We start from the raw sequence: 27,983 nt of genomic DNA on the forward strand, positions 1-27,983 counted from the left end.
TGTATATCCATTACTTCCATACATGGGTTCTTTCATTAGAAATGTGATCACTTCTGAACCCTGAAAGCAGAACAATGGTGTATCTGATGCTTGATAATGTTTATCTCCTCTAAGTAGCTTTAGCAACAAACAAATACAAATTCTGAAAACTCCTTGATAAGTTTATGAAAACCAAGGAGGAACATACCGAAGGCTGTTTTCATCTCTCTAAATATAGGAGTAACATGAAGCAGTCAGAATGTAACATGGTGCCATTCTGCAGCCCGCTTGCCACCCCCCAAAATGCCAACCTCTTTTCTGAATCACAGGGTTCTTCTCCCCGTAGCATTTTATATATTGTTTTAAAATCTGGTGGCTCCACCCGCACAGCCATGTCATCCGTTCTCATGGAACGAAAACTGCAAGTCGCATCAGCCACAGTGGCAGAGAGATTCCTACTCAAGGGAGTACAAGTGTGGCAAGGTCACCAAACTCATAGTCCATTGATTACTTCCTCCAGCTCCATAACTTAAGATCAGTATCTCTGTAAAGACTTGTGGCTGCATTAATGCATTGCCTGCAATAAAGTGAAGTGACTGGCCTCAGGTGATGAAACAAATCCTCCTACATAAGTTGTACCTGTTTATCTTCAGTCTCGTCTTCTCTACATTCCTTCAAAGTGATGAATGTATAATGCTTGTCAGAGTAAAATATATATTAAAAAAAAAAAAGGAAGAGGTGGAGAGCTAAAATTAAAATCTGCAGAGCTCAGTTAGGAGAGCTCTGAGAGCTAACTGGAGGGAATAGACCACCCCCCCCCCTTACCCCTACACATGCAGCTTACAGGAACAGAGCTGAGGCTGTCAATCAGAAGCTCCCTCCTGTTACCTTTTTTTTTTGTCTTGGTGTCAAGAAAACCTGTCAGAAGCAACTCATGCAGATAGCGGATTAAACAAAGCAGCATACAGAAATGACACTTACTGCTCTTAATTGAGACAAGTACACACTACCGAGGGATAAAGTTTGTTCATATTTCATGCCTGAGGTTTACAACCATTTTAAGGCAAAAAATGTCCCAGTAATTGTATCACCTCCTCACCTCCCTTAATACTTACATGAGTCCTATCTCGATTTAGTGCTGTGCTCGTCTGCTGCGGCGCTGGTCTTGGTTCCTCTCCTCTTGGTTTTGTTCTCACCCAAAACCTGTGAGAAGGGAGCGGAGGGCCAGGTCTATGGATGCACACAGCCCAGCTAAGAGCGAGACTACATATCTGCCCCCATAGCAAGTTTGTTATGGGGCAGACACAGAAGAAGAGGAGACAGCATTGGCAGGGGACCCCAGAAAAGATGGTTCAGTGCCACTCTGTAGTGCGCAGAGTAGGTAAGTATAACATGTTTGTTATTTAATTTCATTTAATGAAACAAAATGATACTTTACAACCTCTTTAATAAATGCACGTATTCTTACTGCAATATGGGTGCATTTAATAATGTTTCACAGTTGGTGAAATATGCCTTTAGCTTGCTTCATTTTGATATGTAAATATTAATATCTAATGAGCTAGAAAGCCTGAAGTGGTTAATACCACTTAGATTTCCAAAATTACCACTAGTTGTGCTTTATAAATAAAATATACACTCCTGAATGCCAAGAAAGGCAACATGCCAAACAGCGTAAGACAGTCATTTTCAGGTACAATATCACAGATCATTCCTGTATACCCAATGAGCAGCAAATGAAGTCCAATGTTGCTGTATACCCTATCAGTCCTTTACAATAGAACACCACCACCCAGTGGCCAAAATATAAAACCGGAACCTGCTTTACTAATCCCTGGAAACAAGAAGTTCTATCAAATGGGTGATCACCCGAGTAGTTTTCTTTTTAATCATTAAAACAGCTATCTGTGCAATGCTGCTTTCAAAGCAATCAGTTTCAGTTCCTTCATATATCATGTCTGGACCTACTTTCATAACTTCATCGTGATTCATGAAATGGAGAACACAGTGGTCTTTTTACTGCTGGAGAGGCGTGATACGGTTTATGAAAAAACTCCATAAAATGCAAATATGAGGAAATTATTTCTTACAGCAAGCACACACAGCAAAATTGACTTGTGGAACTGCTCAGAAGTGTATGTGACGTATAGCACCCAGAGTATGTAAAACATTTTATACCAGCTTTATAATGCTTGTCTGGCTTATCAAAATATGAATTACAGATGTGATTATTCGCAAAGCAGCAACCGGAGACTATGGCAGACTAGTCTGTGGGACAAACGAACACTGAGTTTTAACATCTAATGTGAACAATGCTGACGGATCAATATTCTTTTCAATGTTTTCTTTTTAAACATCTACATAATAATTGATTGTTGCAATAGTACTGTGGTGAATTGCAGATGTGTTTTCAATTTGTTCTGTGTAAGGTGCAATTTATTGCTATAGAAAAGTCCCTTTAGTGGAAGGTGCACCAAGGACGCACACCAAGTACAATTTTTTTTTAATAAGCCCATTACAAAGGAGCAACCAAATAAAATTAAAGATATAGAAGAATACAAATTAATGGTAAATTCACACTTCTCTGTGAAATCGCAGAGCAGCACATGTGATTTACCGCTCCCCGCATTGCCGCTGTGCTAGGGGGTTCATTGCATCGCATTCCTACCTTTTTTTAGTACTAGCTTTATTTGATGTGTACAAAACATACACTTCATTTACTACAATGTTGGGTGGCACAATGCGCAACATTGCAGTGCGATTCAGACCAGTGCACTGCAATAAAATGAAGCATGTCTGCATTTTAGTGCAACACTAGGCTGTGTTGTAGTGTGAATGGGACACACAGAAAACAATTGCTTCCTGTGTGTCCTTGTGGTGACCAACATTTTACAATGCGGTAAAAAATCTGTCACCCCAGAAAGTGTGAAATGGCCCTTAACCACTTCCCGTCCGGCCGATGTACATAAACGGCCGGACAGGAGCAGTGCAGGGGCGGGTTGCCGTTCATAAACGGCCCCCAGCATTTTTAGCCTGTGCGCATGGTACCGCGATCCAGTGCCCACTGTGTTCAGAGGACACAGCGGAACACCGATTGCTATATGGGACCTCTGTGTGAGGTCACGATCATGTGATCACTGATTGGCCAATCAGTAATCACATGAATAGTAGTAAACAAGTCTATTCACAACAGTCTTGTACCATGTGACAAGCCGTGACCAATCACAGCTCTCACAGTATTTCTCAATGGCTGCAAGAATGCAGTCAGAGAGGAGAAATGATTGATTTTACAGCCTTTATGGGTGTAAAAGCAATCAGTGTGTAATATAAAAAAAAAATCTTCATCACCCCCCCCCCCCCCCCCCCCAAGTAGTAGTGTCACTATGGTGACACTGTACTGCTAAGGTGACAGTATGTTAAAAAAAAACAAAAAAACAAATAATATAAAAAAATAAAATAAAAATGTAAAACATTTTTTAAAAAATTATAATTTTTGGTTATAAACTAATTTGTGTTTTTTTTTACTGAAAAGATAGCGGAATAAATTTTGGCCAAGATTTATGAAGAAAGATTATTTATTTACAAAATGTTATAAGAAAAACACTTTTCAAAATTTTTTAACTTTTTCATTTATATAGCAAAAACAATAAAAATCCCGGTGGTGAATAAATACCACCAAAATAAAGCTTTATCTGTCTCAAAAAAAATGCTAAAAAATTCATATGGGTACAGTGTTGCATGACCACGCAATTGTCATTCAAAGTGTGACAGAGCTGAAAGCTGAAAATTAGCCTGGACAGGAAGGAGGTAAAAGTGTCTGGACTTGAAGTGGTTAAGGGAAAAGACTAAAATTGTTTTAACTATGCAGAGCTGTTAAACTTTGGCTACATATATGTGGCTAAAGTTTAAATACAAGCAAACTAAACCATTCTTTACAATAGGACAAGTGACGCTGAAAATATTACTACACTGACAATTAACACGGGTTCAATTATGGGCGGTTTTGTTTTTTTTTTCCCCTTCCTTGCTCAAGCTCACTGGGCTCTGGCATGCCAAAGAGGTCAAGTGGCCACTTGGGTCCTAATGAAATACATTCTCCTACTCTTGGAATATTTTACAGAAAGAGCATTGTGCTTACAGTTGGCAGCAATTTTAAAGGGTTAATGCAGCTTTTCACAAAAAAAAAAAAAAGGAAAGGTGAATTAACACACAACACCTTCCGCATTCCTCCAGTCCCTGCTGCATGTACCTTATATGATCCCCATCTTCCGCTGCCCTCTCAACAGGTATGGCCTTTTAAAATATCACTACACAGTGCTGAAGGCTGTGTGACAGCATGATGTGAATAATGGAGAAAGTTCACTGGTCAGCGCTGCCAACGTGACTGCATGGACCAAAGAGAATCTTTTTTGTAACCAAGTTCTTGCAGGATGAGGTCTATATTTAGGAACAAAGTATAGATTCTCATTGGTCAGCACCAACCACTGAGCACTCATCATTGCTATACAGCCACTAGCACTATTTTGTGAAGTTTTAAAGTGCTGGGATGTTCTACCAGCCGGAGAGGGCGTCAGAAGATGGGGATCATAAAAGGTACATGCTGCGGGGACCAGAGGGGTGGGGAGGGTGTTGTGAGTTAGTCCACCTTTTCAGTTTTTTTTTAACTGAAAAGGTGAACTAGCCCTTTAAATATTAAGACTCCATAACAGGCAAACATGTAAAGTATTGAAGAATATATATCTACTGTTGTATTATCCATTCATTTTGTTTATGGAGTCTTGTTAAACACCTCTGCCACATTGCACAGCCAAGAAAGTTACTCTCATAGTTCAGCTCTTTTTCTTCCTAGGTCACCTGACCACTAACTATGTACAGGTAATGAGCCCGATTTATTGTTTAGTGTTCAGGCTAGAAGTGGAAAGGGAACACAGGAAGCTGCATTGCTGACTGCCACCAGTCATTATAGAAAGAATGTAGAATTCACAAGACTGACTACAGAATGACAAACCACTGGCAGGTAAAATAGTAAATACTTATTTAAATATATATTTAGAAGTTTCTGTAAATGTAACACTATGATGAAATGTAGTCCTGACATACGAGTAGTGTCTGTGTTTCACCTAATTATATATATATCAAATAGCTGAAGTCAACAAACCTTAAAAATGAAATGTACAGATGAACACAGTAATGTACGGATCCTGTCAGCAAACAATTGAAACTTCACCCTCAACTGGTGACTGCGCTTAACCACATCATTTTGAACCCTGCCATAAGTAACATCAAATATAGCTTGTGATATTCTGGGGGATTACACTCACACTGGCGGCATGTGAAATCAAGGTCAGTCTTTATTTTTCAAATAACAAAAACAGCTTTCTGGCAGCAAAAAAAAATAAAAGTGTCCCAGCAGTGGGATAATAGTCCTTCACACACTTCGCACTCTCACTCCAGGGCTGTGTGCTTGCCCTCCTTTGAGGGTCAAACACAGCGCTTAGCCACTCCGGCAAAAATGGCTCAGTAGTTTAGGAGCAGACACTGTTCCTCAGCCATGTGTCTTCCTACCCACAGCTCACACAGCCCCTACTTGGTGAGGGCTGCACCCTTAACATACCTCTCCTCCCAGATGAGGACATTAACCCTTTGTCTCCTGGGGGTGAGAGGTCCCTCCCATTAACTCTTAAAGTCTCCAGACTCCAGGGACCCACAACAAACTAAAAAACAGGAGAAACTGCTAACCAATTTCCCCTCTTGACAGCATTTCCCTGCAATCTCTCAGCTATGGCTGTGAAACTCTCAAAAGCAATAAAATGAACGCCCTCCACAACGCATCCTTGGCACCTTCTACAAGCTGTCCATAACATGCTCTCAAAGATGCAGCATTCTATAGAGGACACTTACAAATGTTAAAGTGCACGTTAAGCTTTTCCTCCTCCCCCCTCCCATATTTGGAATGTTTTTTGGGGCAAGGGGGTGAGTAGGTACCTAATTTTGACAGGTAACCGCTCCCACTTCCACTCTGACTTCCTAGGCAGTTGGAGAGGAAGTTCACAACACCCTCCTACCCCCCTCCCTCCCCCGCAGCCTCTTGGGACACATTACAGGTCCCAGAAGACTGAGGGACCATTCACGGGGTGCAGCGCAGCTTGCACATGCACAGCTGGCTGTAAAGCCGCAAGGAGTCACAGTTCGCTGCCCGCACCTGGACCCGAAGACCAGCAAAGAGCCAGGTTGGGTGAGAACATTGCTGGACCCTGGGACAGGTAAATGTGTTTTTTGCAGTATTTGTAGCTGCTGAATTTTACATTTTTCTTTACAGGGTGAAGATCCTCTTTAAGAAGGTGTTCAAATAGGCAATTTCCAGAATTTTTATACCCAACCAAAAAAAATTTGAGTTTACAGTGCCAGTCACATATACAAAAACTTACTGATAATTATCATATATTTTGCCATTCATAACACTACAAAACCCTCCCTAACTAATACCAATAAATTAAAAAGACGGGGGATTCATAAAGGGTGCAGCACCTTCTAAATCTACCCATTTTCATCCATGGTCAATCAAGTAAGACAGTCTACACAAGTCTTTTTTTTTCACTTAACCAGTGGGTTGAACCAATCTACACATCTGATGTGGATGGAGGAATCCGCCCCACTAAGCCATTGTATTCTGATAGCAGGAAGGCTTCCATGCCATCAAAATATATTAATCAGTGCTGCAGGCTAGAGCCTGCAGCACTGATTGAGCGGAGAAAACCCAACAGGGATACCGATCGACTTCTGTACAATTTCAATGCTCATACATGGATCGAAATTCTGTTGGTCCCTGCTAAACCAGCCGAATTTTGATCCAAATATGGCCATCTTAAGGTAGACCTGAAGGGGAACTAGTCATTCATGTAATTTTCCAACTATAAGCATTGCAATAGTTGAGTAATAAAATCAGCTGTATCCCAGCTCCTTTGTTTGCATTCAGCTTTCGGCTGTTCCATTTAACAGTTGATTGGGGCTAGAGATAAAAGCCTTGTGTGGGAAGCAAGCACATTCATGACAGCTTCCCAGCATAGACATGCCGCACTCTGAGTACAGCTCAGAACTAATTTTAACTTCTCTCAGTTTTCCAATCGAAACTGGCAGTAGGTCTTTAACCACTTAAGTCCTCCTATAGCAATTTTACTGTTACAAGGCAACCTTCCTGTGCAAAATCACATACATATATATATACACACACGGTATTGCACTTCTACCATAGAGGGGCATACTCACGCCACCGGCAGATTGCATCTGCTGTGAACACTCACAGCAAAAGCTGATCTGTGAGTACCCGTTGATCATTGGGCAGGACACAGACCGCAGCTCTGGCTATGTAAAAAATGCAGAGCTCTGTTCTGACAGGTGGAGGAATGAAGGATCATGTGTCCCTGCAAAGCTGGGAACACAATTCTTCACTTCCCCTAGTAAAAGGACCACCTACTGTACACAAATCACATAGCTAGGCACATAGTTAACTCTTTGATCATCCTAGATGTTTAATCCGTTCCCACCCAGTGTCATTAGTACAGTGTCAGTGAATATTTTAAGCACTGATCACTGTATTAGTGTCACTGGTTCCCACAAAGTGTCAGTTAGTGTAAATATGTGCGCCACAATATTGCAGTCCCGCTATAAGTCGCTGATTGCCGCCATTACTAGTATTAAAAAAAAAAAAATTACAGTATATGTCCCATAGTTTGTAGATGCTATAACTTTTCTGCCAACTAATCAACATACACTGATTGGGATTTTTCACCAAAATATGTAGCTAAATACATTTTGGCCTAAATTTATGAAGGAAGGGTGTAAGGAGGGGGGGTGGGGGGGGTGTAAGGAAGGTGGAGGTGTAAGGAGGGGGGGGGGGGGTTGAAGGAAGGAAGGGAGGGAAAGTGGCAGGAAGGGAGGGAGGGTGGCAGGAAGGGAGGGAGGGAGGAAGGGTGGCAGGGAGGGGTGGGAGGAAGGATGGTAGGTTAGTCGGACTCACATGCACATTCAGAAGCATCAGAGCTGACGGCTGCGGTTTTCAATATCCCGCCCACACCTCCTCTGAAGCTGCACAGAATGGAGTGTGGGCAGGCATAGGGGGAAGCAGAGCAGATCAAGCCTCTCCTTCTCCTCCATCCTTCTTCAATGAAGCAGCTGAAAGGCGCAAAAGAGGAGGAGACGTGGCTTCCAGCTGCTTCACTGAAGAAGGAGGGAGGAGAAGGACAGGCTTGACATGTAAGTGATGCGGTCGGCAAGTGGTTAATTAGTATTATTAAACAAAACAGACACAAATGGCTATAAAATAAATATTTAGAATCTATACTGTATAATTCTAGTATAACACTGTGCATTATAAGCACCATACATTCATAACAAAATATGCACAATACAGCCCTAAAGAAGATTGTAAAGTCTATATTTAAAAAAAAAATGCTAAATAGGTTATACTTACCTGCTTTGTGCAATGGTTTTGCACAGAGCAGTCCACAAACCACCTTTTCTGAGGTCCCCCGCTGGAACTCTAGGCTCCTCCTCTTCTCTGTGTGCCGCCATAGCAAGCCACATGCTAAGGGGGCACACGTGCATGCTCACTCCCGAGCTGTGTGTGTGTCTATGAAGTTGCACGCTACATACACACACAATGCGGCTTGGACCAGCCTCCCAGTCCCTCCTCACAGCATTTGATTTACCTGGGTCCCTGTTAGATGAGGAAGAGAGAGGAGAGTAGACTGCAGCGCCAGGTACAGTTCTGGATCCCTGACAGGCTCAGGTAAGTGTTTTGAAAGGGGGGGGGCAGTTAGTGGGGTATTTTTCACATTAATGCAGGGAATGCATTAAGGGAAAAACATCCAGCCTTTAGAAACACTTTAAACCTCTGGGCAGATTAAAAAAGATATACATTAATGCAGCTCTGTAATCATGAAAACATCATTTAATGTATTTTTTAAATGAAACCAAAGCACTTGATGACCTGGTAGCATTCTTTTGCAATCCCTGTATAGCAGGGCTGGAGTGTGAGAGAATGAGCACAAGGAGCCAATCTATTAATTTGCTGGCAAGAAACATGTTGATAGGAGAAGACAGCAGAGTGACAGAGATGAGCTTATTGCTGTGCTGCTTCACCTTTCACAGTCCAGACACAGTCTGGGATGAGTCCAGGATGACTTGGGCTCAGAGGAAGTCTGTTAAATGATGTGGACCATCAAACTGAAGACATCTAGCAGAAAAATAGAGTACTGCACGGGAACTTTTTGGGACTGGTGAATATTACATCGGGACTGAAGGTGAATACTGTCATTTTAACTTTTAATGGTCTACTTATTTATTTTTAGTCTAAGTTCTGCTTTAATAAATATCGCTTATGACAGCTAATAACATTTGTTTACTATGGGAAGCATAGGATACCTGGATATGAAGTTCTTCCCTCTATTGCTTAGACTCTTAATACAAAAATTTAAAGAAAAGAAAATTTGGAACTGGGCATAAGAAAAAAAAAAAAACATTACTCATTAAGATGATAACTTGACTAATGCAATCCTATTATATAACTACGGAGACAGGCAACAATCTCTCTTTGATGGGTGGTCCGTTTAGAAGATATGACCAGCCTTTAACAAGACATTTTGTGCTGCTTTTCAGGAGAGCACAAGCTGGTCCCAACAAGTAAACAATCCACTAAATGAGCCTTCATTAATAGCCTTTCTTGAAAACATTCAAACAAGAGACTTGGCAAACTCGAAGCAGAATGTGCCAACAAGGAATTTCAATACTTCAAAATGATTTAATTAGTCCAGACATTACAGCACACTGGCTCATTAAGCAACAGCAAGCTTTCCTTCAAACCTTTAATTTAAGATGTAGGGTTAATTGCTTTAAAAAGCATTATGTGAGATTGCTGGGTGGGAGGGGCGGAAGAGTGCAGGGGGCTATGGGTGGGTGGGTAGCCTGGAGGTCGGACATAACGTCAAACTCCAATCAAATCAATGATACGAGCTAGAGATTGGAGTGGGTATGCATGTTTTGAGTCTCACCCCAAACTAGGAATCTCTGATGGGTATAACTCGAGACAGATTCCAGGGCAATATGTGGGCCATGAGGGTTTTGGGGGTAGGAGGATGGGTAGGGGGATGGGAGGGTGGTGGTGGGGGTGAACAGATGGGGGAGTGTAATCATGGAAGGGTGGGGAAGAAAGTTCACACCTCAAGTTGTCTATGTTTGGAAATGTGGAGAGGGTGGTGTAATAACATCAGTGATGAGCTTGATTAAGTATATGACTTTTAATGTCAAAGGATTAAACTCTCCGACAAAAAGGCATGATACTTAGGGAAATATACCAACACTCCATAGATGTAGTGTTTCTACAAGAGACACATATAACCCATGATCCAAACGTTAAGTTATATACGAGGTACTATCCTATGTGGTTTTATGCAGATTTCCCAGTTAAAAGGGCTAAAGGAGTAGCAATCGGGTTTTCAAAAAATGTAGACATCTTTTGGTCCCAAAAATGTGTGGCTATATGAATGCAATAGAAGGGTTAGAAATGAGGGAAGAGTCATTGCAAGCATATATAATGGTCATACTTAAAGAAGGGAAGGATAACGCCTAGTGTGCTAGTTACAGACTCATATCCCTGTTAAACATCGATACAAAAGTTTATGTCAAAGTACTGGCGACTAAATTGAAGCTGCTGATGCCGGAGTGGATACATCTTGACCAGGTAGGTTTCATCCCCACAAGAGAAGGAAGGGATAATGGCTTGAGATCATTGTTCCTATTACAAAAATTAAATAGAGAGAATCAGCCGACATTATTCCTGTCGACTGATGCCGAAAAAGCTTTTGACAGGGTTGACTGGGGATTTATGATCGATACGTTAGAGGTATAGGAATAGGGCCTAAAAATGTAGAAGAGGAAAAAGGGACTTTATAACAGCCCGTCAGCAGCAGTTAAGGTAAATGGATCCCTTTCCCAATTCTTCAAAATGTACAATGAAACCAGGCAAGGATGTCCACTATCTCCATTGTTGTTTGTTCTATCTCTGGAACCCGTGCTAGCAAGGGTAAGACAGTGCGTAGATATAGCTGGAATAAAGATAGGGGAAGTGGAGCATAAGGTGGGAGCATACGATATGTTATTTTATATTGCAAATCCTAAAATAACATTGCCAAATTTAAATGACAATATTGAAACAGTACAGGGAGTTATCAAACTTAAAAATAAACCCCGCAAAGTCAGAGATTCTAAACATCAATATCCCAAAGTCAGAAAAGCGGAGTCTACAAAAAGAATTCCCATTCACCTGGAGGGAAAAGGAAATAGGTTATCTGGGAATAAAATTGACCCATTCAAGAAAGGGCCTATACCGGGCAAATTATATCCCTTTAACCACTAGCCTACAGGGCACTTATACCCCCTTCCTTCCCAGGCCAATTTCCAGCTTTCAGCGCTGTTGCACTTTGAATGAAAATTGTGCGGTCGTGCAACACTGTACCCATATGACATTTTTATCATTTTTTGAGACAGATAGAGCTTTATTTTGGTGGTATTTAATCACCTCTGGGATTTTAATTTTTTCTTAAACAAACCAAAAACCACAGAAAATTTAGAAAAAAAAAAAAGTTTTATTTTGTAAATAAGTGATTTTTCTCCTTCACTGATGTGCGCTAATGAGGCTGCAGTGATGGGCACTGATAGGCTGCACTGATGGACACTGACAGGTGGCACTGATGAGGAGGCACTGGTAGGTGGCACTGATGGGCATTGACAGGCATCACTGATGGGCACTGAAATGCAGTACTCATATATGGCACTGATAGGCGGCACTGACTGGCACTGTTAGGCGGCACAGATAGGTAGCACTGATGCACACTGATAGGCGGCGCTGACTGGCATGATAGGTGGCAGTGATTGGCAGCACTGATGGGTGGCACTGATGGGTGACACTGAATAGGCAGCTCAGATGGGCACTGATATGTGGCATTGATGTGTATTGGTAGGCATTGCAATGTGGCATTGATGTGGCACTGATGGGCACTGGCAGGTGGCATGGATGAGCACTGACAACTGGCACTGATGGACACTGACAGGTGGCACTGCTGGGGCTACACAGATCATCAGGGCACACTGATCATCAGTGCCCTGATGATCAGTGTACATGTCCCCTCTGAAGAATGCCGATTACCATCTCTCCTCTCCTCTCGAGCTGTCAGCGTGAGAGCTCGTGAAGAGAGAAATGCCGATAACCGGCACTTCCCTATTTACATGCGATCAGCTGTGATTGGACACAGCTGATCACATGACCGAGCCGACATCTTTGGCTCTTTCTGTTGATCGGTGATCCACTGTGTCCGAGGGACACAGCGCACCGCCGATCGCCGCACTGCGCGATCCCGGAGCATAACGTGTGGTTAGAATGGAAGGATGTCATATGTTGTCCTCCCAGAACCGCCTTGCGCCCCTCATTGTACTGTATGGCAGGCGGGAGGCGGTTAATAAATGAAATAAAAGATGAGTTGAGAGACATTCTAAGGGAGGAGCTTCCTAGATAGGTCGTGTAAAGATGGTGATAGTATCTAAAATTCTATAGACGTTTCACATGCTTCCAGTAAATCTACCAAGGCCTTTTTTTGGGGATAAAAAAGAAGGTGATACTCAGATTTATATGGGCAAATAAGAGACTGAGAATTCCGCATGAGGTATTGTGTAGGGCAAAAGGGAATGGGAATTTGGGTTTGCTTAACTTTAGGAAGTATTATTTAGCGGTGATATTATCACGATTAGTAGACTGGACATTTATTTCACAAGGGAAAGGTTGGGTAAATATGGAAGGATTTTGAGTAAGGCACAGTTAGGGAAGATTGTCTGGATACCACAAAAATTTTGTATATTAGACGTAAATACTAGTTCACTGACAAGTTTGAAGTGTTTGGGATAAAATATATATATATATATATATATATATATATATATATATATATATATATATATATATATATATAAGCAAAAGGGCAAAAGGGATGAAAGTAGAATTTAGTATTGACTCCTCTGGTTGGTATGGAGTATTTCCCCCCCATAAATGGAAAATATTTCCGGTAAATGGAATAATGATAAAAAAGCACGTTTGAAGGAAATTTTGAATAAGAGAAATTGCACACTTTTCAGGATTTAAAGGGGAAAAAAAAAAAAAAAGTTATTTCTCACATTAGATGACTGGCGGTACTGCCAATTAGGACACCTTGTTGCAATGCTCCCACAACCATTGAGGACGTCGGAGGATATGTATCCATTTGAAAAATTGTTGAACGTAAAAAGGTGGCGCCAAAACATGCCACCTCGAGGATATATAAGATCCTTATGGATCTGGAAGGAACTGATCCGCCCCCGTTCTTGGGAAAAATGGGAGAAGGAACTTGGAACAGAAGTGAATGAGCAACAAAAGAATAAAATAGTTGCACACGAGGGGATAAATAGGAGCACAGTGGAAATGAATTACAAAAGTTTGGTGAGATGGTGTTACACCAAGTGTGACACATAAGCAGCAAGGGGATATTTCACCTTTATGTTGGAGAGGTGGGATTGCCCGAAAATACAGGTATACTGGAAGGAAATAGTCCACTATATCCAGGAATTATGTGGGATTACCTTACAGAAAGACCCGTGGACGTGTTTATTTTTTAACTTTGAGCCTTCAGTGAAAACGTACCAAAACAGGATATTATATCATTTACTCAGTGTGGCTAAGGGCCTGATCCCCAAGTTTTGGTGGGCCCCAGAGCCACCAAGAATACATGATTGAATATACAGAGTTGAAAATATTTATAGGTTGGAAGAGTTATATCATATGGAGGAGGATAAAATGGAAAATTTAGGAAAACGTGGAGTGGTTGGGCAGATTTGAAAACATCTAAACGATACCTGGACATGGGGGGGGAGTTCAGGGGGATAGCCCAGAGAGATTTTAAAGGAGAATTGGACAGGGAGAGTGGGTGAGAAAGGGAAAGGTCATAGAATTAGACAGATAAGTGTAATGAGGAATTGAAAGTAGGCAATAGGTGTGGACAGGGGTAACTTGATGGGAGTGGGGGTTGGGAAAGGAGCTTTAATTTGGAATTATGTATTTATAAAATATGCGTGTATTAGGTTAATTTATATGTGTATTGAAAATTTTAATAAAAGATATTAAAATATATATATAACAAGTATTATGTGGACCTCTAAATACTTTTGAATTACCAGATGCTTTAAATAGAAAATATAAAAATAGGATTTTTGTACTCGCCAAAAAATCCTATTCTTGGGAGTCCACTGAAAAACACAGGAAGTCTTTCACCTTCTGGTTATGCTGCTGCCTACTGGAAGATTGGACACTGGCAAACAAAGCTGCCTAGGATAACCCATCCCAATACCCATATGCCTCAGTTTTGTTACAAAGCAGTAGGGAGAGGATGATAAAAAAACACAGAGGGGCAGTTCCTGTGTCCCTCGATGGGTTCCAAAAAAAACAGATTTTTATAGCGAGTACAGATATTCTATTTTCTCTCTCATACATTGACGGACACAGGAATATTTTCACCCTTGCTATATCCAAAAGCAGTCCAACTGAGGGGTGAGCTACACAGCAAACAATTGCTATCAGGCCCAACATGAACAAATGAAAAAAAACTGGAAACTGCATGCAGCTCAAAAGCAGCCTAAAAGGACCTTATACTTGAAGCGGGAGGTGGGCATAGCTGAGCATGGATGTGAGTGGATGTGTGCTTTCAGGCTCCAGCTCTACATCCTGCCAGCACAATACCTACCTTTTTGAGTAGTGCCTCTCACCGACCCCTTACTGAGCCACCGGTACGCTCTCCTCCAGGACTAGAGCCCAGATGTTCTGCAGAAAAGAAGAGGAGCAAGCCGAAGCCAGAGAAGGCACTGGTCTCCTTCCTCCACATGCAGCTAAATATGCAGCTAAATATAGGGGAAGGGATGCAGCAGTACAGCTTGAGTGCTTTGCCTACAGTGCAGCCAAGGGCACCTCATCACCACACCCAGAGCATAAAAAAGGTCTGTTCACCCTCACATGCTTCTAAATCCATGAATCCACAAACCAGCATCAACATGGGGGATCTACCATTGCACCCACAGGCTGCTGTAAAACTACAAATACCAGCCATGACAAAGTCTCCCTCTGAGGAACCATCTTTACATAAGGTACTGTCTGCAATCTATACATGCAAAGTCTATTTATATGAAATGTCAAAATGTATTAAAGAGAACATGGTATGCCTCCGTCATGACCTTCAGAAAGTATGGGAGCATACACTTGAAGGGAACATCAGATGAGGCCACTAGCTCCACCTGAGTAAAAACATGGAAATGGGTGGTAGCCTTGCAAGGGGGAAATGAGGCTTGATGCTAGAAAGATAAAGAAGTGCTCACATAGTATCAGCGAAATATGTACTGACAGAAAAAGGTACTTTAGACCATAAAGATTGGAAGCTGGTTATCCCTCACCACCCAAAAGTGGTGGGTTCATCCCCATATTGCTAAAAGGAGAGTACATATCAGAAAGAAAGTATCACAGCCTGAACAGCAGACAAACAAAAAAAACAAAGTTCCTCTTGGAGACTGAAGAGCATTGTCCTGGAGGAGATTAGAAACTACCCTAGGTCAGAAGAAAATCAACTAACCTGAACCCTTCCCAGATGCTGCAAGGTAAGACATTCGTCTCCCAGAGGTATTAAATTCAAGAAAAGAACCCCGAGAGGTTGAATTAGAGAATGAACACCTTCAAGGAGTTCAATTAACAGTTCCTAAAAACCCAGAGAGAAACAATTTTAATCACAGAGGTTAAACAGAGGGAAGGTACGTGTGAAACACTCTATAAAAACAATTGAGTGCTGTCCGTAATACTTTTTTTTTACTTGCACTAACATACAGTTTTTCAGGACAAGCTTTTGGGGTGTACCCCCTTCTTCAGGGTCAAGCAGTACTGTTTGGGCCTTGAAGCAGGGGGGTAAACCCAGAAAACTTGTCCTGAAAAATTGTACGATAGTGCAAATAAAAAAAGTATCACGGACAGTACTCAATTGTTTCTGTCGCAAGTGCACTAATACTGCTATAATCACCTCAAGAAACTCTCTATAAAAAAGTCTTAGCCAAGGGATAGGAGGTTAACAATCTTAAGTAAAAATAGAGAGGAAAAAATGCACACTTGAAAGTGCAGATACCCAAGCTCTAGCACAACCTATCTGCAGAAAGGGAGTACACTCCTTGAACGTAGCCTCATGACACACCTTGCTGGACAAACCTTTCCATTGTGGAGCATCATAAGAATTACACAAGTAGAGCCTTACATAGAATCCAGTCCGCAAAGGTCATGTCCAGGCTGGCCCTGTGACATCCAGTCAAGTGGGGTTCGAAAGTGACGCACCAAACACCAGCCTGGGATCAGCCATATGGAATAGCTGCTACTAAAGAGACCAGCTCTAGCAGTGATGTAGAGAAGATTCTTGATTGGTGAAAATAAAAAAAAGGGAAAAAAAGAATAAAGGTGCTAGCAGAAACAAGCACCTAAGGTATGCTGGAAGTGAGAGGGGTTAGCCCAGGCAAGCCTAGAGGTTTTTTTTTTGTTTGTTTTTTTATGCCTACTAGTGTCCAATTATCCTGTAGGCAGCAGTAGAACCCAAAAAGGTAAAAAAAACTTCCATTGTCCCTTAATGAAGAAAGAAATATTTTTCCTGTTCCTTCATCATTACTATTATAACTAACTGAAATGTCAAATTTGTATGGCTGTATTTTATGCATTAATCTTCCTTGCAAGTACATGCAAATTACAGAAAATAGTTACTTTATGAAAAATTGAGGCAAATCACTGTTTAGTCAGTTTCATGATTTAAGTGACTGTTATTCTCATGTCTAATGATACCATTATTTTCCTGCTGCATCTTTACAGATCCATGTTCCACCTACCTGCCAACTTGAAAATAAATCAGAAGTATGGTGGCTCTGATCAAAACGGTGACACAGGGCCTACACAGCTTAGATAGGAAACTGTATTGTCAGTAGCCTGGCTATGCAGTGTGACAGAGGTGTGTAAATCACAAGGCAGACGTAACATAATTACACATCTTTAGGCAGGTAAAACACTTTACATATATAGAATTCTACTCTGTATTTAGCTGCTTGTCTTAAGCTATAGACATTTTTTTTTGTTTCGATAGATATGGTAAGGGTTATCTTGTAATAATGTTTTCCTAGTTTTAACATATTTATAAAAAGTGGTGTCACACTACCTGCCAACTAGAAAATAAATTAGGAGGTATGGTGGCTCTTTTTAACTGATCAGAAAAGGAGACAACAGCCTACACAACCTAAAAGGAAAACAGTATTGTCACCTGCCTGGCTGTGTAGTGTAACAGAAGCCCGGACATTTCTTAAAACTTCCAACTTTGTACACAATTCATTTTTCCATAACCAGGAAACATTCAGGTAGTGTTATGCATCAAGGTGACAATGCCAACATGACATCACCTAGGTACTGGGAGCCTGTGTGTCCTTGAAAAATCTGTATTCTTTTAATGTTTAGTACAAAAGTCTATGCTACTTTATGGAACAGATGGCTGACATCTCTCATTTGCTGACCATACACTGTCACCACTCAAAAATCTGTCTTGTTCATGTGAAGGATGATGGTGTGATTCTATTACACAGTTGGGGACATAAACACTTTAGCAGTTTCTGATTGAAAATATCAAACACAGAAAGAAATAATAAACCTGCACTACTTGAATTATACTATACAAAAGAGAAAGTTTTAGGTTCTAAAAAGCCGTATATGTGAGAAAAAAATGAAAGTGAAACGGAAATGCAAATGTATGGATTCAATTGACCAAATCTTGGTATTCAATGATTCATGCTATGTAAGCGAGAGCAACCAAACGACCCAAAAGGACAGATGGAAAAAGCATACCCGACGAGGTGTCGGATGATTTTAGAGCAAAAGACCAACCATCAGGAGTCATAGACGCACAGTGTGGTAAGCGCAGCTCCACTGGCTTCAGGAATTTTAATCCATGGGGTCCACACATTACTAAAGGACTAAGCAGCGTTTCTCCTGCAAACAAGAGATCCAAATATGAGAAGTCATATTAACAATGATGTGAACTAACCTTCTAGAAAACATCATTTTATGCCTCAAACCTTTTTCTTTATCCAGAGGTGGTAAGATGCTGTTGTCCCTGCAGACCTTGAAGTAGATTTCCTGCTCAATGCCATCAGGGATAGCTCCTTGAGGTATGATGATACTGACTCCTGTCTCTATGGAACTCAGCACACCGCCATTGCTATTAAAGATTCCTCGAGCAGTTGCCACCACAGTGTGGGCATCATCCTCATCGTCATCTTCCAGGGCTGAGGGGCTAAAACAGAAATATTCGATGAGGAAAACGCAGATCATACCAACTAGGAATTATAAATATAGGGAATTAATACATTAGATCTGTCTTCCTATGCCAACACAGTCAGTCAATCTCTTTCTCAAATTATGGTAGACTATAGATACAATAACTAGTCTGGCCACAAAAGGCCTTCATATCTCTTTACATTGAATGATGTGTCTTGGCAAAATAAATAAACAACATTTAGCTGTAAGTTAACTACAGAAAGTAAGGAAGTTAGGGTTACACCGATGCCTTCCTGCATGAAGGGTTCCATTAGCTCCAGCTCCCAATCCCACTGTGGACATCAGTGGCTGCAGCTTGAACTCCTCCTGCCTCTCTGATAGCTCTCTCCCCTCAGCTCCCAGAGGTTCCAGCTATACACTGCACCCCCTCCTCAATCCCGCTGTACCAGATTGCCCATCCCCCACTGTAAGAAAACGAAAAAGCAGTTTCGCGGTTCCGGGGATTTGAAATCCCTGCGGCTTTCTCTCCTCTCCTTGAAGTGCTGACAGTACGGACTACTATAGGGATTCTAATTGGTCAACACCTTCACATGGACAGTGCTGACCAATCAGAAGGCACCGGTAAAAAACAACAACAGTATCAGTGTTTTCCTAAAGGAATTAATCTGCAGCATTTTCCCAAACATTGAGAATATGCACGTATCACATATGTGCTACGTTTGATTTTTTTTTTTTATATATATATCTTGTCCAGGCATACACTTTGAGCCATCAAACAGTCATGAAGAAAGTATAAACTTCTTTACCTGAGCCATATCTACTAATCAGCTACTTCAGGAGTCTTCTAAACAGCTGGAGGAAACATGGTGGCTTTGCTTTTTTCTGCCACAACTTGATCATAGTCTTAAGCTGGCCATACATTATACAATTTTCTTATTCAATTTCCTTTAGATTTACCTTCAAGGGCCTGCCTAATTGTGTTCAGGTTTGACCTCATATTATATGGTTTTGGTAAATCTAAAGGAAAATTGTACACAAATTGTATAATGTATAGCCAGCTTCAGAAACTCTGAATTCAGGAAAAGGGTGACAAGCATCTTTAAAACAATTTATTGGAAATGTAAGCACAGGATTTAATGAGTTCAACCAAACACTATTTTAAGTGGACAGCATTATATCACCCGCCAGATTTATACCAAACACTATGGTTAGCCACCACTTGTCTTCCTAGAATATACAGAGAAGACAGACCAGGCCCATTGTGTTTTGTGGTCACAATAAGAATCACAACTGGGATATCTGTAGTGAGGTTGAAGCTGCCAAGGTACCTGAGCATTTTAAAAGCAGACCTTGACCCCGTTTTTGTTTTCAAGGGGGGAGGGGCCAGGAGCACCAAAAGAGGTGGGTCAGTGCTTCTCTGTGCAAAACAGAGCAGGTAAGTATGACATGTTTGTTTTTTAAATTTTCCTTTACAATCACTTTCAGGTCAGTCATTCTTGTCTAGGCGAAGATGACATTCCTGAACCTATCACACGTGCAGAAACACCGTAGAACACTCCAGGAGCCATTGCAGCATTTCTGTGCATGCAAGCAGTCCTGTGAACTGCCCCCAGTATTTCACTTATCTCAGGAGGCATATCACTCTTCTCATAAGGCAGCTCAAAGGATCGCATGCATATGCTGAAAGGCCCAGGGTCTCTGATAGTGTACTGGCAGGGCTTGCGGTGTGTCTGCGCATGTGCAAGGGTTCTAAAGCATGCACAGACACACTGCTGGGATCTGCCAGATCCCTGCATCGTATCTACACATGCGCCAGATATAAATTCAGGATGGCAGTGCCAGAGAGGCACAGGGTAGGAAGAACTTTCTCTACAAGCAAGACAATGCTGGACTCCATAGATTTAGGATTGAAACATTTTATTATAAGGGTGGGGTTCCTCTTTTATGACTTAGATGATGGCTGAATTTGCCAGCATTCACTAACAACTAAGAAATCAGTTCTGCATAGACTGATAGTTTGAGCGAATAACTTCTTGATTTAAGAAGATTTATAGTTCCAGGACACAATTTTAGTAATTATACAATGACAAACATGTCTAACGCTCAACTTTTCAAAAATGTAGCAACTATGTGCAAGTGCTAATTATGCTTGCGTCAGATAAAAGCACCCACTTTGCATACTGTAAAATAACACCCAGCATTTTTTACTTGGACTACACCAGTGTTTCTCAACTCCAGTCCTCATGGACCCCCAACAGGTCATGTTTTCAGGATTTCCCTCAGATGAAACAGCTGTGGTAATTACTAAGGCAGTGAAACTGATCAAATCACCTGTGCAAAATAATGGAAATCCTGAAAACATGACCTGTTGGGGGTCCATGAGGACTGGAGTTGAGAAACACTGGACTACACAGACCTTCATGAATCATGCTCCCACATAATCAGTGCTTTACAAAATGTACATAACTTGTTTCTGCTTCATGTACTTCTCCTGAAAATGCTACATTTTACTAAAGAACACTTCTAGTAGCAATCATTCAAAAATGTCTTTTAAGTTCTCAAGTATAACTTCATAACTGAAGGGTGCATGGTACTATGACCATTATACTTGGGATAATTGTATTTGTTCTTTTTTAAAAGGTAAAGTAAAACTAGGTAAACCTCTAAAAAATAGTTGAAATACACATGTATGAACTGCTTTACTGGCAAAAGAATTTGCAAGTTTATTTAGCTTTGTGAGTAACAGGCTCCTGGTCAGCTAGGCTCAGGATATTTTATTCCTGATTTATCTTTGTAATTCCAGTGCCATTTCTTTTCCTCTAGCTCGCTCATTGCACATTGAATCAGCATTGTCACTGCTGATTCAATGACCAATGAGCAGGAAGGTGCCACGGAAGTTGTAAAGATGAACCATGTTCTCTCTATAGCAGAGATCTCTGGATCACAAGGCTACCTTAACAGATTTATAGGTCCTTTGGAAAATAAAAACTATGGGGAGAAAAAAAAGGTGTGCTGGGTAATTCTTAAAGGATGAATGTGTCTTGTCTTTTAGCATTAATAAGGGAATACCTTTTAATGTGAAATGTTTAAAAAGCATCACACAAATATTTACAATATAATAAGTAAAACACTACCTGACTGGGACTGCTTTAGGCACTGCATTAACATTATTTGGTTGATACTTAGATTTGCTGTCTGTTGGCTTGGATGTGCCATCTATCTCTGGAGATATAGCCACATTGGTCGATTTCAAAACGGGTTGAGGAGAATTCTGAGGTTTTGCGGGCAGCTCCGGCTTTCCTTGTGCTTCATTTGACAGAAGATTATGGTTGAATTTGGGGCTTTCAAACTTGCGCTCAAACGGTCTGGCAGAGCTTGTGTAAGGTTTAGGAGTAAAGCGGTTATATGATGGCGTGATGGTTTTTCCAGTCTGTTCAGTGCCATTAACAGGCGTTTTGTCAGGAAAGCTTTTCTGAGGAAAGAAGTTCGACTGAACGGTTTCCTCTCTGTTGGAGGGTCGGAAGACAGTTGGCTTGGTTTGAGGTGGTGGTGGTTCTGGTTTTGTCACGGTGGAATTTGTGAGCTCCAGAGAAACAGAACTGACTGTAAAAGTGAAACACAAACAAAATATTGTACATTTTACATCAAATAACTACAGATTTTCTGCCAGAACCTAATATCTCTAGGGTATGCGTGTTTATGCACATCTGGCATATATATATGGCATATGCATTCTACTGGGCAGAATATTATTTTATTCTGGCCAATGAAATACATTTACGCGTGTAAATTATGCTCATAAAATCCTCTCAGAACTTTTTTTACTGCATGTAAATGCCTGTTGGCCAAACTGGCTAACAGAGAGGTGTTTACAGACAAAACAAAAAACTGAACGCCTGTATAAGTGCCATTTTTAAAGCCCCTTGAGCATGAGTTCTAAATGCATTTGCAAATACTGTACAAAATATTTGCAGTTTTTACCTTAAAAGAAAATAACTTGACATGCACATTTTTTTTAAAAAACGCGGCTTGTTTCATATTTTTGGGATTGTATCAAAAACAGAGATTTGTAAGCTTCTTATTTCACGGCAATCACATCAGCAAGCTTAAAGAATAAGTTTACCTTTGGGAACATGTTACATGTTCCATCCATATTTAGGGTGGAACATGTAAAATATTCCAGCTCCTGCAGCCACTCGCAAATCCAAGCACACGGTGTGACAGCAGTATGGGGGGAAGTTTCCCGTAGCAACTGTCACTTTTTGAACAAAAAACTCAGTTGTGCAGGGCTCCGCTCACAGGGCCACATCATTCATTCACAGAGTTCTGTGAATGAATGAACTACAAGTACTGACATCCTTTGTGGCTGTTGGCTTGTAGTTCTCAGTGAACTACCACGGCACTGTTGAGTGCTACATTAGTTCATCGATTCTTCCTGTCAGTGTGAAACTGCCTGCAGGTACAATGTACCAGCAGAGAGATTACACCGACAGTCTGCAGGAGTCCTGCATGGCACCTGCGATCTGCTGAACGCTGGTGCAATGCTTTCCAGGCTCCTGCAAAAAAAAAAAAAAAAAAAGTGCATTTATTTATTTATTTTTTTAAAAGGTGAACTTATCCTTTAATATTTTTTGGGGATATTAGCAACAGATAGTTTGTCGACAGATTTTTTTTTTTTAGTTGGCAGGTCCAACAAGTAGCCTTGTAAGGAGCAGTAAAGCACAACTATTATTTAGCACTGCTAAGCATGAAGCAGACCCTCTGTATATAATCCATATATTAATGGCCTTCCCAATGCACATATATTAGTACAAACTAAATGGAAACAATGATTTTTTAAAACATTAACACACATTAAATAAGGTTTTTTTTTTCATCAATTTGTAAAAACATCTTATCAAGCAAAATAAATATACCTTCTGTGTGTTTTGCATGTGCTGCATGATTGACAAGCACTGGAGAAGGCTGGTTGTACTGGGAGGCTACTTGAGGGACTGGGTCAAAACGTTTCTCCGTTATAGGTCTTTCAGGAAGGTCCGTATCCGCAGGTTTTCCCCTGTCAGAATAAACATCAATGAGTCCCACAGTGATGAAAAATACACATTGAGTAGAACTTAAATCCCAAGGATCTAATAGCAACATTTCACTTAGCCGCTAATTATAGCAGAACTGAACATTTAGGCATCAACTGAGAATCACTTAAGAATTGTATGAGAGACCATTAAAAGCGAATGCAGACAGGTACAATACCTAGATTGTCAATATACATGCCACAGATCAGACAATCAGTGTGTTTCTTCTATTTACCTGGTCTGCATTCTGGGATGTGGATTCTCATATTCATTAAGTGAATACTGACTGCCAATGTCTTCAGTTCTCAGTTCACCACTTTTCAAACACACATCAAGTGATTCATGTATGATCGGTTTTGCCGTATATACATTCACTCAAAACAAGAAACAGCCACCTCCACCCCGTAGAGTGGAGAACAACACAGAATCGGGATGTTAATGCAACAGCACAAAATCGACAAACAGAGGCAGATGACTGGTTTACTGTCCATTCCAAATGTATGATTTATCTCCTCCATAAGCCTTTTTTTTTTTCTGCAACATTAAATACAGCAAGAAAGCAAGCAGGAAATCCGTCCAAGTCACAAATGATGCAATCAGGATTTACTCCCAGACACAGACTTATTCATCGTCATTGCTGGTGTTCTCAGCAAACTAGACATACAAACAAATGCCAACTGGAACTGGAAGCATCCCAAATAAGAACCCCCAGCTTTATGTGCACTAGTGTGGCAAAAAAGTAAGCAGAATTAAAAAGACATTACAGGTTTAGATTTGCTGATTGATTTTGGGTTGACCATGAAATATATTATTTCTATCTGTAGAGGAAAAACAGACAACAGGCTGTCTAAAATGACCACTTTAGCTGGGTGCACATAATGCTGTGGTAAGTTTAAGAGGAATAACAAAGACAGCCTTGTGTTAATGCCAATCTTACCACTTGATGTTCCTTTTCAAGTAGTCATAGCTAGTGTAAGAGCCAAGAAATCTATGCGGTGGCAAAGCAAATGTGACAGAAGAATGAAAGAAAAGGGTCATTCTACCTTTACGCAAATCAAGACTTGCAAGATTTTTTTTCTTTTGAAAATACTTACACAAAGTCTACCTACTGAAGAGTGACAAACTCCTAATCTAAGAAGGTTATTTATAGAAAACATTGAAAAAGCAGTGCATTGCTGGCATTAAGAGAGACAAGAGGAAAGGAAACTTGAAGCGATCCCTATGATCTATTTAGGGAAGACATAGTACATAAGCCACAGTGATCACATAAGCATCGTTATCACACACTGGATTATATAACAAATGATGATTTAATAACAGTTCAGATAGCACAAATAACCATTCACACAAAGGCTTTCATTGCTTCCACTTGCATCACAGTCTACAGATGAATAATTGCTTGCTAAAGGATATCTTATGCTAAGCTTTATAAGGTCTCTTCCTAAGTTAGAAAAGTAATTCAAATCGAGATTGGCACAAAATTTAGGAGAAATCCAGAAAAACCAGAAAATTCTCATAACATTTATTTGGTTCTGGGCCATTACTATTGCTGGTAGTAAACACATTGATCAGGCACAATCATCAGCAGGTGACTAGGACATATGCCTGATGGTACATGATCGATATAAGCCAGTACATGAAAATATTTTGGAAATCTGTATATCTGCATTAATGTTTTAAAAGTCAAAGTTGAAAAGAAACGTTTGCACCCCAAAGATGAATGCAAAGTCACTGAAGCACTGAAATGCTTAACTACTGGACAAAAAAAATAGGGATCCACAAACCTGCACATGTAAAGTTAGCCATAGGCGGTTCAAATCTCAGCCAGTTCAGCAGGGACTGGCCAAGATTCTAACCATTATGAGCAGGCTGAATGTACCCAAGTTGATCAATCAGCTTGCGTACAACCAGTCTGTTGGGTTTTACATATGGTTACTGCTAGAGACCGTTATAGCTACTAGCAGTAATCACTGAGTTGTCCTGGTGGGGACGGTCCCTGGCGGTGTTGATGGGGGTATCCAGCGATTTTCTTTCCTGCAGCCCATGGTTGTAGGAAAGAAAATCGTTCTGTCTATGGCCAGCTTAAAGATAGCAAAAATAAGCTGAAAAAGTGAGGCTGTCAGTGGCTTCTGTCTGACATATTCTGTCAACAAATGTGACACTGAAAAACCTTTGCCATTGTCCCTTACTCGCACCAAGCTGTATGGCAAAATGTGATAAACAGCTTAATACAAAATTGTAGAGAGAATAATTTGGTATGGGCACCATAGTCTGCCAAAAACGGATATTTCAGTTACTGACAGATGCTGCATCACCCACAGCCTTGGTTTTTGTTTCACTCAAGGTCTCCAATGATGAGATCTGCTGTAGTTTCTGGTTTCGCTCTCCCCCAAAAATGGAGTCTTACTCCTGAAGCAAATGGAAATGTTTACATATCTCTTTAAAAAGGAAAGATCTAACAAGAAGAATGACCTACTCATAATGGCTAGCATTACAGGTCTTTTTTTTTCCGATTCCCTCGAAAAGAAAGAAGCAAAGGGTGACGCAACGTGGCAATACACTACCTACAACTGGAATATTTTGATGGGTTTAGCCTAAGGGAACTTGTTACTTTTTCTCTGAAAATTCTGCAAGAACAGACACGGTGCTAACTGATAAAAGAATAAGGACTACTGTAATTAAAATGGAACAATTAGCAAAATCAGAAATTACATATATGATACAGTCATGTACTAGCATTACCACAGCACTTTTGTTTACACGAATCCCTAACTGAACATAGTTTCATTACCAAATGATCCTGCCAGTGGATTCCTGTTGATCTTCCAGTAGAACAATTATATTTAACGTCCTTTAACATACTAAGCTGTCTACCAAAGTGAAATGTTAGATGGTTCAGGAAAATACCATTTAACACAGACAAGGGTGTTTACAACAATCTTTTAATAAAAACTTGTCCCCCCCCCCATCCCCCAAATAAAAAAAACTGAATTGCTATTTGGGGTTAGGCTTGAATTTTTTGTCATTACTTAGAGGTTGATTTACTGAAACTGGAGAGTACAAAATCTGGTGTCCGTGGTAGCCGATCAGCTTCTAAATTCAGCTTTTTCAATTAAGCTCTGACATAAAAAACTGGAATCTGATTAGTTTCTATGCAGAGCTGCACCAGATTTTGCACTCTCCAGTGTTAGTAAATCAACCCCTTAATGGAAAACTACATCTAAGACTACCCTGTCCACAGGATGACAATGTTGTGCAATTTCACTGCAAAAGGAACAGTGATGTCACCTCCAGAAGAAACTGGATAAACAGATCTACTGTCAGGATCAAAAGTTAATAAAAACAATGTTAAGGGGAACTCAGAAAAAAACAACTACTGTAAATATGTATTTTCCCATTTTTATTAGTATAGTTCCACTTTAAACCATAACAAAAAGGCAAAACTATTTTTAGTTTTGGACAGAGTGGAGGGGGATTAAAACACCCGTCAGATATTTATTGCGGTCTGTGCCACGGTTTAGAAAGATTCACCCTCTGCTTTTGTCCTGTTTACCATTATTATTGAGAGTGAAAGTAAAAGAATATCCCAAATTATGGGTTGTCACCAGAACAGAAACAGAGGGGAAATCTTACAATGAGGACAGTGTTCTAGTTCTAGTGATCCCGGAGACAACCAGGGATTCCCTCACTTTCCATTTGTCTATAGAACAGGAAGTGAAGGGCAATCAACCCAATGAAACACAGTTCGCAAAAAAAAAAAAAAAAATCTGTCAGTGGTTTTAACTGTCCCTTCTCTATTCAAAATAGTAAAAAAAAGTTTTGCCTTCAGTTCTACCAATTCTCTCAAGGATGAATATAAAATGAATAAAATGTGTACACTATTTTTCTCAAGACACATTGAGATTTATTTTTCTAAAGGCAAACAGACACTGCACTTTGGGAGTTCAAGTGCACTTTGCAATTGCAGTTGGTCCAGAGCTTAGTAAATGAGGTAAAGCTTCACTTCGCAAAATATACCCTATTACATGCAAGAAAATAAAAAGCATTTTTGCTTGCACATGATTGAATGATGGAAGGCATCAGCACTTTCCCTCAATTACTAAACACTGAAGCAAATGCACTTGCAATAAGCAGTCTATCTGCCTGTAGTAAATCAACCCCATTGAATCCCTAAAATACAAACACTCTGAGGCATACCAATCACACACATACACACTTCTGCACCTATTATTTAATCAATAAGAAAAGCAGGTGTGAATATATTAGAACCTATAGGTAATCTCTAAAACAAACCAAAACAATTATTCAAGAGATGTTTATGAGACAGTACAGGTCATGCAAAAATAAGGCATGTTATAAAGTGCTTTAATTGCTTAGGTTATTATCTGAAGTCCACATATTCCTGTCCATTTGTGCCCTATAAATATGTCAGATAACTGTAGGAATAACTTTTTCATAGTAGTTATTTGCTGTAGTCATTTACTCCCTGGTTTAACTAAATTAATTTAACTGTATTAAAGAAA

The 27,983-nt window shown here is 40.4% G+C and overlaps 1 protein-coding gene across 12 annotated transcripts in view; it reads right to left on the reverse strand.

Annotated features, from left to right (window-relative positions):
• TJP1 (tight junction protein 1) overlaps nucleotides 1–27,983 on the reverse strand; it is a 492,978-nt gene that overhangs the window by 5,781 nt on the left and 459,214 nt on the right. For 7 of the 12 annotated variants that reach the window (XM_089652456.1, XM_089652452.1, XM_089652459.1 and 4 more), the window contains 5 exons: nucleotides 24,398–24,448; nucleotides 23,305–23,444; nucleotides 21,523–21,991; nucleotides 18,187–18,404; nucleotides 17,957–18,100 (listed from right to left, as the gene is read on the reverse strand). In XM_089652456.1, the coding sequence (XP_089508582.1) occupies nucleotides 17,957–18,100; nucleotides 18,187–18,404; nucleotides 21,523–21,991; nucleotides 23,305–23,444; nucleotides 24,398–24,448 (1,022 nt within the window). The remainder of the gene's footprint in view (nucleotides 1–17,956; nucleotides 18,101–18,186; nucleotides 18,405–21,522; nucleotides 21,992–23,304; nucleotides 23,445–24,397; nucleotides 24,449–27,983) is intronic. The other 5 variants (XM_089652457.1, XM_089652464.1, XM_089652454.1 and 2 more) reach the window with 4 other exon arrangements.

This window comes from Staurois parvus, unplaced genomic scaffold, assembly GCF_062004578.1.
Source record: "Staurois parvus isolate SC_StPar_1 unplaced genomic scaffold, SC_StPar_1.0 ptg000682l, whole genome shotgun sequence".
In the NCBI taxonomy this organism is placed as follows: Eukaryota; Metazoa; Chordata; class Amphibia; order Anura; family Ranidae; genus Staurois; species Staurois parvus.